This window comes from Streptopelia decaocto, assembly GCF_964273445.1.
Source record: "Streptopelia decaocto genome assembly, chromosome: 3".
NCBI lineage: Eukaryota > Metazoa > Chordata > Aves > Columbiformes > Columbidae > Streptopelia > Streptopelia decaocto.
In genome coordinates this window covers 63,844,255-63,857,138 of record NC_138656.1, presented here as the reverse complement: position 1 = coordinate 63,857,138, position 12,884 = coordinate 63,844,255, and the positions used below count along the sequence as shown (strand labels likewise).

The following is a 12,884-nucleotide window of genomic DNA, read 5'->3' as shown; positions in this document are numbered from 1 at the left end:
AAACGAGTACTTTGTTCATCTATTCAGATGCTAACAAAACTGTTAATACACAAACAATGAAATTAATAAAAAGGATCAGTGCCATTTTATATTTAGTATGGCAATTGTACATTTGAAAAACGCAGACTAAAGCTCTGAGAGTTTTTCCTTTGAATTATTTTGCAAGTATGAACATACCAAAGATACTACTGTATATCTGCAGCTCAGCCAGGCCCGCTGGAGGCTTCATGATCTGTCCCTGGCTTAGACAAGTCTGGCTGGCTGAGTGCCAGCTGTTGAGAGTCCTTCTGTCTGTCATTTTCACTGTGTTTGCTGTGATTTGTAACTGAGGGCTCACTTTGTTTTTATTAGACATCCACAGGTTTGTATGCCATAGCGGAGAGCTATGTCAGTAGCCATGTAAATAAAGTGACAGTTAAACCTTGGGTATTTCCATTTTTACTGTACTAGACTTCTGAACTAATTACTGTACCTTTCTTTTAAATTTAGGAAGATAAGCCTGAAGGAAGGATCCTGAGAGTCTCACAGAGAGCCAGGAGAAAAAGAAAAGGAGAAATAACAGTTTTGAAACAAAGTAAGTTAGATTATGAAACAAAAATATCAAGTATCAATTCTTTAGTTAATATCCATCCCTTATTGTGAATTGCCAGCATTGTTTCACTGAATTTGTATTCCCTATTGAATACATTTTTTTCAACTTTATAAAAAGAGAGTGCCAGTGTTATTTATAGCAATTAAGTTTTAAGGATTGAAGAACTGAAAGAGCAAAGTGAAAACTGGGGAAAAAAAACTCCATCACTTGGAGATTGATTACCTGTTGCAAAGAGCCAGTTTATATACCTCTGGCAGTGTGGAGGAGGATATAGTGAATGTAAATGTAACTGATGCACATTTTAGGTTTTGCATTTTTTTTCATTCCTCTAACGAGTGCCAGTATGAAAGGGAATCAGGCGCATTGAGTTCCCAGATGTTGAAAGACATGTATTAAGCAGAAGTGAAAGTTTACTTCTGTTTCCGTGGGGATCAATTTTCTATCTACAGTTTGTGCTGGAAATAGGCACGTTTATGGAACTGTTGAAGAGTAATTGCTATAATCAGTCCGAAGGGACATACACTGCATCAAGTGGCATAATAAAACATACTTTAAATGAGTGCTGGTTTTTCCAGCTATTTGTGTGATAGATACTTCCAGGAAGAATTGGAGAATCAGCAGCTATTGTACCTCAGTGGTACGCCAAGCACAAACCTACATCTTGCCCTCCAAAGTGTTTCTTATGGTAAACTGGGAGGCATTACCAGAAGGTACTGGGCCACTAATCAGCACAGAGCTCCAAGTAGCTCTGCTGCACACTAGGCAGACGAAATACTGATTAAAGATGCAACATATAAAAGGTCCCCCTCCTCAGGTAGAGTTACTCCTGAAAGATAAATATTATTTCTACAGTTGTTTCCAAAGCTACAGTGATAAGCGTGTGAGATAGAAGCAGAAAGCTGATGCTCTATGGAAATTACTGCCATCCACTGACAGAATGATCTGTACAGATTTCTTTTTTTTTTTTTTTCTTTTTTTTTTTTTTTTTTTTGGGAAAATGTCAGTTCAGCACAAGATATTTGGTATGAAAGACCAAATTATTCAAATTATTCAAAACCAAGCACATAACTATGCATCTCTTAAATTAAATAGATAAAAACTGGGTAAATCACAAATAAAATGAATGTGCTTTAATAGTGTTGAGCAATTGCTGTCGTTGTGACATCTGTTATATTTTTCTTACATTATTAGCTTTTTTCAGGGGAGTTTGGAATCGCTATTATTACGGTTTGTGTTTTACTCATAAAAATGCTTAGCCAGACTGCTACTTAAGAGGCTTATTTCTCTTGTGAGTAGCACACAGTAAGGATCAGGCCAGAATTGTGCTGTGGACTGTGTGGAATCCTCCTGGCAGCGGGAGTTTATGGTCGGAAATGCTAAAGCTCCTGTGCAGTGGCAGCATTTTAGATGAAGATTTTAGAGCAGAGTGGAGGTGTGTGAAAGTATATACATACAAGGCCAGCCTCACAAGCCATCTGTTTTTGAAGTTCTTGGCTTTTGGTAGTACAGTTAGTACCTTATTTTCAAGGCCTAAAAACTGTTGTTCACTGATGTGACAGTAGCCAATATTAAGATGGACTGTAGCCAATATTACAATTACTACGCAAGTGTATGAGAGTGTTCATACCATATGAGCAAACCTTGAACTGGAGGTTTCTGTCATATGCTAATGATGTGATGGGGTAAGAAAGCACTGGTGACAGTTTTGATGGCTTGGAGAAATCACTGTTAAATCACTTCCTATCTACCAAAAAACATCAAACTACAAAGAGATGGAGTAGGTTAGAGACATTCTGAATATTGTTAAAGTATTTCAACTGTGATTGAAAAAACATGTCATGAGTGCTATCCAGTTGAAAATGCTTTCCAGGAAAACAAATTCTCAGAAAAAAATAAATTAAAATATTTAACTACTTCATGATTTGAACTGATCTTTTTACACATCTGCAAATTGTATATCTTAATGCTTCTTATGAGCAAAAAGGGAAAAGGAACAGGGGGCAAGACTTTTTAAGTTATTCTTGTCACCTGAAAGAGCTTTTTCTTGTTACTGATCGAGATCTGAACTGCCAGAAACCTTTCATGTTTCTGGTGCTGTTAAACTTACAGATCTATTTATTTTCCCGAAATAAGTCCTGAGAAATACCATTAATGCGTTAAATAAAATGTAGATTTGAGATAGGTATTCTCAAAACTTGAAAGTGTTGGTTTTTGGTTTTGTTTTTTCTTGAGAAGTTAGCAGTAACAGAATTATTTTGCTGTTCTGTGCTTCTTTACAGCTGTACCCTCTAAAGGAAGGCAGGCATGGTGTTGGGCATCCTATCTGGAGGAAGAAAAGGCTATTGCAGCACCTACTAAGGTTTTTAAAGAGGTATGATCTTCTGAAGTTTAAATCAGTCAACCACCTAAGATAATGAAATTTCTAGGAAATCAATTAAAAAAAACTTGAAGATTTTGCACTTCTCTTGGAATCTGCATGATTAAAATAATGCTATCCATCAGCAATCAACATAGTTGAAATGTGAAATCAGTTATCTTTCTCTGCTCTTTTAGAGAATTCTGTAGTTGTAGATTAATGCCGTCAACCAAGACTACAGAAAGCAGATGCTTTTCCAAAATCTTCAAGCCTTTCCTTCTAATCTTTGAAGCTAAAAGTCTGGTACATACCCTTCTTTTTCATGCCATATAATTCTCTTTAGATATATTGAGAAAGGTGGTACAACGGTCATCTTTTGGCTTGTTGCTTTGATCATATTACCTGCATTTTGCAGCTCCTCCTGACATGTTGTTTTACTATGTCAGATACTAGTCTGGCTTGTTGCCATTTTAACTGTCATCTGATTGGATGTCACATCGTCATCTCTTGCTTGTCCTTTGCCTTTGTCTTTGTCTTTGTCTTTGTCATTTCAGTGCTTTCTTGTGTGCTGTTGCTCTTGCTTGGAAGCAAGCTCTGTATGCAAATCCACAAAGCTTCCATGCTGTTCTCTTCTCTTGCAAAACCTGGCAAAACACGTTAACATGTCTCAGCTGCTGTACCTCTGCTATGTATATCTGATATTATTTTTTTGATAATTCTGTTCTTACTTGTAGTCTGTTCATTTTTTTTTTGTTTACTTGCTTTGTACTTCAACTGTTGAATCTTCTGCACAGAGATTAGTTTTGCAGCTTACATGAGCATGTGATGTTGACCTTTAATTGGTATTTTTAGACGTTAATGAGGTACAAAAGTAAGGCACTAGGATTACAATGAGCAGAATCAAGGTTCAAGGACAACAGTTTCCTAACCATCCTTTGTTACATCCCTTGGTGCTATATACTGGTTGAAAAAATAACAAGAAAAAATCTGGGTAAGTAGTTTCTATGTCTGGAAGACAGATTTACAAAGTGTTGCTCTGCCTGTCTAAAATTCCATTAAATGCTGCTGTGGCACCCAGGCATATACCAGCCTTTCTGGACGCTACACATGGTGGTAAAGTCTGGGGTTACGTGATGACATACTGTTTCCTTTATTTGTCTCCACAATGTACCTTTCTCACTTAGTGCATCTTATTTAATATTTTCTTTGAAACTCTTTAGCCCCTGGGTAACTCTAGGGTTTTATTTAGTGTGCAATATTTAAAGCCTGTAGCGGAGAGAGAATTCTTAACACCACTCAGAAGTGGCCAGGTAATATTTTTCCATTTTGCAGATGGACAAGCACGCCACAGCAACAGTAAAGTAAAAAAAACCACCCAAACATCGCCACCGTTTTGGAATCTTTGACTTCTGTTTGGTGGTTAAATCTTGGAGTAATTTCTAGGCTGTGACTGACAAGCTGTTATTGCTTCAGTAAAACAAAATTATTGACCCTTAATTTTTTTTTTTTCCAATCTCCACCTCTCCTGATGTAATCTTTTGGGTTTTGTGGATGTTCTTGCACCATACGTAAATGTGTCTAATTTTTAGTCTGCCATCTGCTCGTTTGCTGACTCATTATACCTTTACTCTTAATTTGTTCTTGTATGTCTCCTTAACAAAGAATCTTCAAATGTATGTTGTGAAGATAATGTTACTAAGTTTGTCAGAAGTTTTACCTTGGGTGATGTATTAAGAGTAGTGCACAAAATTGAAATCTGTTAAATAATATTTGAGTTATTAGTCTTCTTAAATTTGCCTGTTATTTTGCTATAACAGAAACCAAAGTAAAGTTTGTGTTGCCTTAGAAGTTTTAGATTTGAGAACAGAAAGAACAGTGACTAATTCAGGTCTTAAATTTCAGGAAATAATCTGTGTGATAATTGCTCAATTTTTAGTGTATTGTTTGTAGAATTTTTTACTGTTTGTACAGTAATTTTTATTATAATAATGGAAGAATAAACAGATCTGTGACTTTTTAATTGTTTCCTTTCTTGGTAATTTTATTTGTGTTTGCTTTTACAAAATCTCAGTTACATTTTTGGCCCCTGTTCCTCAGTGTGTCACTATTTCTAGCATTTCAGTTTCCCCCTGGGCATTTTTATTTGTAAGGTATTTATGATATAGATGGCATTAACTCCAAGTCTGTGCACCAAGATGAACTTTAAAAATTTCATTTTGTTGATTTAAAAAAAACTACTCTGCTTTTACTTTCCTCTGGAGGAAGTATGCAGAATAATGCGTAGTGTAACTTCATTAAACTTTCATTGATAATAAAAATGCTAAGTGTGGTGATGTTAGGGTGAAATAACTTTTCAAGAGCATGTATTGTGGTCAGATACTCTGATCCCTTAACTGAGGTCTGCAAAATGATCTAACCTATTTTCAGATAGGGACCTACAGGTGTGGTGAGACATCTATTAGCTGGCCATTTTAGGCTGATTTAAACTGGTCTGGTTCTCCATTTCCCTTCCCTTGACTGCATAGTCCAGCTCTTGTGCCATGCACTGTGCTTTTTATTTTTTTCTCCTTGGTTTATCATTCATTTGCATCAGTTCCAGCCAAAGCCACCAGAGAGAGGTGATTCCCTTCCAAGTCGATGAGACCTCTCTGAGTACCCTTGGTACCTTCTCTTTCCATTAACTGCAGAGCTACTGGTGGCTGGGGAGCACATGTGGCTTTTAGACATGGGCAGGAGGAAGGGGGAAAATATAAGATGCTGCTTCTGTGTTTTGTCTGAGGCATAAAAACTGTCTAGCTGTGAATTTGGTAACCTGTGGAAAAACTTCTTCAGTTTTACTCAGTTTTGTGTCTGATCTTTTCTGCAATTTAACCCTAGTATCTGCTGCTTCCTTCCTTCTTTAACAGAACACTGGGAACATGCTACATGAGATGCTGATGTCTTCTGACTGAGAACATCCTTTCTGCTTAGTCGTGTTTTTACTTCTGTTTTTTGGAAAGATGGTGTTCTGGGTTCATTGTAATGTGATATAAGCATAGCCATGTTCCTGTGATGCAAAAACATTCCTGGAAAATGAGCTAATTGGGACCCGACATGCAAAGGAGAAAATGACATCCAAGAGGCCATCCCTGTATACAAACAATGTTTTATATTTCTGCCTTGCAATTCATCTTCGATGGCCTAAGATATGGAAATGAAAAGGAAAAATAGAGAATAATTGCTGTGACTGTTACAGGAATGATGACCACCAGGTCAAAGTGTCACTGTACAGGCTGAAAATGAAACAATTACATTGCTAAAATGTTTTATTTACAGTGAAAAAAGTTGAGGGCATATCATGCTGTCTTCTTTCCCTTGGCTAACCTTTTTGCTAATTCTTTGTAATTTTGAGTACTGTCAAGTTTTAAGTCATTCGAGTATCAACGTATTTTTCAAACAATCATCAATTTCTCCTTTCCCACAGTAGTTTTTTTTAAAATGCAAAACTTACTTCAAAGCAATTCATTAGTTCTTTAAGAAACATGAATAATATTAATAAATAATCATTGTTCTTTTCCTCATATTCTGTATTTCTCTGACATACTTTCAGAAGTATTGAAACCATTCTTTTCCATTGCAGTATCAGTCTTTCCCATACAACAAGAACGGCTTCAAAGTAGGGATGAAGCTGGAGGGGGTGGATCCCGAGCACCAGTCGATATACTGTGTTCTGACAGTGGCTGAGGTGAGTGGAGGCTGCAAGCAGCCCTGGCACGGGGCTGCGGGAGACACTGAACTGCAACAGCAGCAGCCAGAGGTGCTTGCTCATCCCTAGCAGGCAGACAGAAACTGGATGTAGGAAGAAAGCTTTAAAATGAATAACGCTGTATTAAATCTGCTTGACAAACACTTGACGACTGTGATGGATACCGTGCAGCAGGGACTGTTTATGTACGTTTAATGTATGCAGCTAGGGAAGACATATTACGCTAGTTGGATGATGCATGTTTTTTTCTATAATCCTGTAGTTTATTTTTTTAAGAAAAAGTAAGTAGAAAAAACATGACAACTGATTTATAGTGGTTTTATAGAGGTTTGATAGTATTTACAGTTGCTCCATTCACTGATATAAATCATAGAATCATTTTGGTTGGAAAAGACTGTTAAGATGATCGAGTCCAACCATGAACCTAACACTGCCAAGTCCACCTCTAAACCATGTCCCAAAGAACCTCATTTACATGTCTTGTAAACCCCTCCAGGGATGGTGACTCCACCTGTTCCAGTGCCTACCTGACACTTTTTTTGTGTGGCAGTTGTGATTCAGTTTTTTGGGCTTATGGCCTCAGAAGTTACCTATGTTGGCACCTTCTACAAATTAGTATAGCATATATACTCCATTTGTCTTTTTGCTGCAGTTTATGATGGTGTGCCAGTCAGTGGTTGGGTATTTCCTGTGTGCCTTGTGCTTGGCACTAAATGATGGGTTATTTTACTGCAGGATGACCTTGATGTCGAGAGATTTTCACTCCTGACTGCAGGAAAGTTATGGCATTTGGCACTCAGAAAGATGTGAAGAACTTCTGTACAGAGGCAGGGATTGGATGTCCTGTTTTTCTGTTCCTCTTGGTGGTTAACTTGTTATTCATGGACTAATGAAGCTCTGGGGGATACCTCTGCTGACTTCTTCTGCCTAATAACAGTTCTCAGTATCTCTCTGGAGAGCCTGTTGAACATAGTTATTGTTGGGTGTTCTCTTGCATATTGATTAATAGGGATAGCTTGAAAATATAATATGTGCTCTCTCCATGATCGTATCGGATGTGTTCGTGCTCTTTTGTAAGGTTTCTGTTTTATTTTGATGTTGGGTTGAACAGTTTTCAAGCATTTGAACGCTAATGGCAATATCCAGCTTTTAGTTAACTCTGTTCACCAGAAGAGGAGGCACTCAGACTGAGAATAGCTTTGCTTTTTTGTTCTTTCCTTTATGTCAAATGAATTTATTCATCTGGTGTTGGCTTGAGCAGAAGTAAAAGGCTGACTGAAAGCACACTCTTAAGATACATAATACTGAACAGAAGCTGTTATGTGTAGAGGAAACATCTTACGACATAGTATTGTATGTTGTACATTCTTGCTTTTAGGTTTGTGGTTACAGAATACGACTCCATTTTGATGGATACCCAGATTGTTACGATTTCTGGGTGAACGCTGATTCTTCTGACATTCATCCTGTTGGATGGTGTGAGAAAACAGGTCACAAGCTTCATCCACCTAAAGGTATTGTTTAGTATGAAATGTGTCTGTTTTCCGTAGCTCTGAGATTAAGACTATCTGTGCAGTGCTGTAATGATTTTTTTTTTTTAGAGGAAACTTTTTTGTTCGTTTAATCAGAGTATTTGAACATGGCAAATTATACACTAACTCTGGCTAAAATCTTGAGGTTTAAATCCTACCTTTTTCATTCAGTGGAAATTCAGAGTAAAGAAAATGAACCATGAGAGTAATTCATAAGGCATTAAGAAAGAAAGTTAAACAACAAACCTAGACCCCAAGTGAATGCTTATTGCAAGTAAAATGGCAGAATACTGGTGACACATATGCTTAAACAGGCAGCTGAAAATCCTTTAGTGGAAGGTCTTAGGACATTTCCGTTACTAGGTATTGGTCACCAAAAGAGTAAGCATGAAATACAGACAGAAGAGGAATTAACAGATAAAGAGGGAGAAAAAAGGGTAAGATTACAAGCCTGAAAGCATAATTTGTATATAGCGCATGTAAATGGTATACATGTGTTGAAATACGTGTAATTTGCTTGTTTAATTATTTTATTTCAGATTATGTAACTCATTTATTTTGGTAGATGGAGGGCAACTGCTCTGAACTGTACCATGAAAAAAAGAGAGAAATGGGCTCTCTTTTGGGGTAGGAAGGGAGTATGTGGGGATGAAGAGCGTAAGTCCTGGAGACAGGAGAGTGAGAAATAAATTAATGTGATGTTTTGACACACACAGTGTGGGTAGGATAGTGTGGTTTGAAAAGACTGCAAAATGATGAGTGTACACAGTCACAAGGATGCAGTATAGAGAATTATAAATCTGTGGATGTAACTGCTGGGATGTGGAAGGTGAGAGTAAAGCCACTGAAAGTGCAGAGGCAGAGGGCCTGCCAGTGTGGGAGAGGGTGGCATTTCTGCAGCTGAGCCTTGGAGGAGTATGAAGGAGCATGTGCTGCTCTTCTGAGCGCCCTGCGAGCCCCGCTGGCTGCAGGCCCCAGTGCTCTGTGCTGCCGCTCTAGTACCAGAGTTTTCACTGCGTGTAGTTCTGCATAAATGGCAATTTCTTGAACGTACATCAGAATTTCTCAGAAGGCTGGCCTTCACTGAAGTAATGTTACATGTAGCAAATGAGCAGTCCCCAGTTACAGTGTTATTGATATTATTACAGCATGCTTAGTAGCTTTTATATCTGTGATGGTGTCATCAGTTCCATCTTAAATGCCTGGTTTAGAAAGCTCAAACTTTCGTTATCAATGAATTATTGCTGCTGGAGGAAAGTTACTGTCTGTCTCTGAGTCACTTCCATGAAAACTTTCTTCAATTTCTCTTCTAGTTTTAAGTTGGTGGGAAGATTGTTCTTCTGTGGTGTTTTTGTTTTTTTTTTTTTCACCCTACTGAATCAGTGGATAGATCTTTTACTTAGGAAAGTCATGGAGCCTATCAGAAGTGTTGAAGGAGACAAGTTAGGAGGATGTATGATGGTAATTCTCAGGGTCCTGGTTGTCATCCTGCACAGCTATGTACTCCTACCATCCCCAAGACATATTTTTGATTTTGAATAGCATGGCTGTTCTCTGCTCTGCCCTTTGCATGGCTTGGCTCTGTCACTTCACTTCAGTGGTAAACCATTTCATCACAGATGAGGTGTGGCGTGATTGCTGAAACCTGCTCTTGTACTCATGGGACTTCTTCCATTGTCCTAGTGCAAGCCAAGCTTGCACGTGGGATGAAAGAGGAACAAGCAGTATGGTAGAGTCATGCATTCAAAGGAGGCTGAGAGCAACCAGCTGTTCATCAATTAAACATACTTCTATTTTTTCAAGAGAAGGGCTTTCACTACTGATGTTTTACTGGTATTTATGAAGTTTTGTTATTCGAAGAGGAGAGAGCTGACTTGTCGCCTGTGCCACTTGGAGGGAGGGAGACTGTAGTATAAAACTGGAATCTTGCAGAGACTAATTTTTGGAACCTGGTAGAATTATGGATTTCAGTTTCTAGGCTGCCACTAGGCGTTCTGCCCCTCGAGGACTGTCAAGTCCCTTGATGGCCAGAACTGTGAGGTTGGAGATCAGGGATAGAGCAGTGATTTTGTAAGAAATATTCCCCAGCTTGTTTTGAAGGTGAAATTGAAACTGCGGTGAAATCTCCTGAGTTCTTGCCCAATGCTTTATTTATATGACTATTCTTCCTCCCAGATGAAGATTAGGAACAGTTCAAATGTCAGTCCTAGCCAACTATAAAAAACTAATAATGTGCAGCTCAAGAAAACAGAGTATTTTGCTCAGTTAGTGTAAAGAAAGCTTGACATTTTGGTAAGGAAGCTCAGCCAGCCCTAAATAAAGAATGTGATTCTTTTTGTAATACCAGATGCCCAAATAAAAATAGAAAAGGCTTCAACTTTCTTTTGAACTCTAGAAGCTCCTCTAAAGTGTGTTGTGCTAAACTTTCTAATAATCCAAACCAGTCCTTCCTCAGACTCGTTGAGTTCATATTGGGGTAGGATTAAGAAGCAGTTTTAATTTAAACAGTTAACAGTGCATAATATTTTCAGTTTTGAAATTGTGAGAAACAGTTCAGAACTGGATGGAAAAAATAATTTTGTCAGTTAGGATCAAATCACTTGCCTGCACCTTGTGTTTCATGCCTGTAATTTCTTGCCCTTCTTTTATGATCCTGATTTAGGGTATAAGGAAGAAGAATTCAGCTGGCCCTCATACCTAAAGGCATGCAAGGCTCAAGCGGCTCCTAAATCACTGTTTGAAAACCAGAATGCAGTAAGTACTCACTTGTTACTAATGGTGTGGAAAGTTGCTAGTATGCTCGTGTGTGGAGGAGACTCACAGCACATTTCAGTGATGGCAGACCCAAGACCTGATATTTAAGATAAAAATGGTTACAAGAAATTCAGTAACAATCTCCAGTTTAGTTCACTTCCGCAATTCTTATCCTTTAGTGTTTTACTCATCTGTTTAAACATCTGATCTGGCACATTCAGAAATGTTATATTAAATTAAGTTTAAGTCTTGTTATTAGTTCTTGCACTATAATGTTGTGGAACAAGAACGGTCTTTCCAAGAGAGTATCCAAGAATTAAAACCAACACATTTAATTTTAACAGCATGTTTAGGGCTTTTTTATTCCATAAACCACAAGTCTCTGTGTTTGAGCATCTCTCATGTCAACTAATTAGGCTGCTGCCACTCTGTTGGGGCAGCTAATTGGGAAACTTAGAAATAACATGAGTATATTGATTGTGTGCACTGGGGAGATTTCTGGATTTACAGTATTTATTTTCAATTAAATGTCTTTCTCTATGTAGACAGTGATTCCATCGGGATTTCGAGTGGGGATGAAGCTGGAAGCCGTAGACAAGAAGAACCCGACTTTCATTTGTGTTGCTACGGTAACAGACATGGTGGACAATCGTTTTCTGGTTCATTTTGACAACTGGGATGAGAGTTACGACTACTGGTATGATGTTTTTGTTTTGTATCCCAGCGAGACATATCAGAAATGTGTTAGCTTTAAGCAGTATTTTCTGTGATACTTTCCAGACTGTCGATACAGTTACCATACCAACTTTTGCTAGATTTGTAATCATGGCCACCAAAGTGTGTCTCAGTGGCAGACTGGAGGAGTCAAAGTTTACATATCATGTTGCACATAAAAAATCTCCAGAGATTGTGCCAAGTGACTGTTCTCATGTGCTGCTGCATCTGGAGCTGTGGATTAATTTCTCATTTCAGTTACATACTGTGGTTCAGGTTAATATCTTTAGCGAAGAATATGGACCGTGATAACGTGACTAATTTTACTTGGAGTTAGGTTTGCATATATTTGTAAATTGAAAGAAAGGCTGTATTTTCTCATAAGGTTCTTGAACTACTGTGTTGTTCAGACCAACATCTTAGCCATCATCTGTAAGGCATCAGGATAGTGGTAAAAAACGCTTTTAGTGTTTTGTGTACTGCTTTGCTCTGGAAATTGGGATCCTGGTATCCTGACTTGTGTCAGAGATAACCCTTCTGCATATTGTATTGTAGAGGTGCTTTGTGTATCTATATGAAAAGTCAGTGGGTGGAGCAGGATATACTAGAATCATAAAGATCCTGAAGGAAATTCAGGCTTTGTCTGTCACAGGGCAGATTTGTATTTGCACTTGGATCTTATTTTGGAAGATTGTTTAGATAACTTAAATTCTTTGAAGATTAAGTTACTGCAGAACAGGTGCAGCATTGTAAGCCTATGTCTGGAGTTCAGCAGTGGCAACTTAATTGTAGGGCTGATCCTGTGAACATAAATGAAAGGTTTCCTCATCTGTATTTGATGACTGCTCAGGCACTATGTCAGTGAGAATGATGTAAAACTGTTATGTAACTTTAAAACTTTGTGAGTCCATCTCTTGAAAAAATGATTGTATGCGTTACGTGACAAATAACCTGTAGGAAAACTAAATTATTGAAGCAGCAGCGAACAGTGAATTCAGGAACTGAATATCAAGATAATAGGCCGTATGAGTCAAAGACCAGAAAGACTGGTAATTATGTTCATGAAGAAGTACCTCAGAATATACATTTCCTCTACAAAGGAGCAAGAAACTGTGGACTGGGAAAAGGTATTCTGAATTTCCTGATATTTAAATGCTCACTAATAACAGTTACGCCTTTAATTAATCATTA

At 37.9% G+C, this 12,884-nt stretch overlaps 1 protein-coding gene across 6 annotated transcripts in view; it reads left to right on the top strand.

The window, feature by feature from the left end:
• Positions 1-12,884, top strand: part of L3MBTL3 (L3MBTL histone methyl-lysine binding protein 3) — a 79,654-nt gene that overhangs the window by 27,303 nt on the left and 39,467 nt on the right. For all 6 annotated transcript variants that reach the window (XM_082048831.1, XM_082048828.1, XM_082048830.1 and 3 more), the window contains 6 exons: positions 490-574; positions 2,872-2,963; positions 6,568-6,672; positions 8,072-8,207; positions 10,888-10,979; positions 11,525-11,676. In XM_082048831.1, the coding sequence (XP_081904957.1) occupies positions 490-574; positions 2,872-2,963; positions 6,568-6,672; positions 8,072-8,207; positions 10,888-10,979; positions 11,525-11,676 (662 nt within the window). The remainder of the gene's footprint in view (positions 1-489; positions 575-2,871; positions 2,964-6,567; positions 6,673-8,071; positions 8,208-10,887; positions 10,980-11,524; positions 11,677-12,884) is intronic.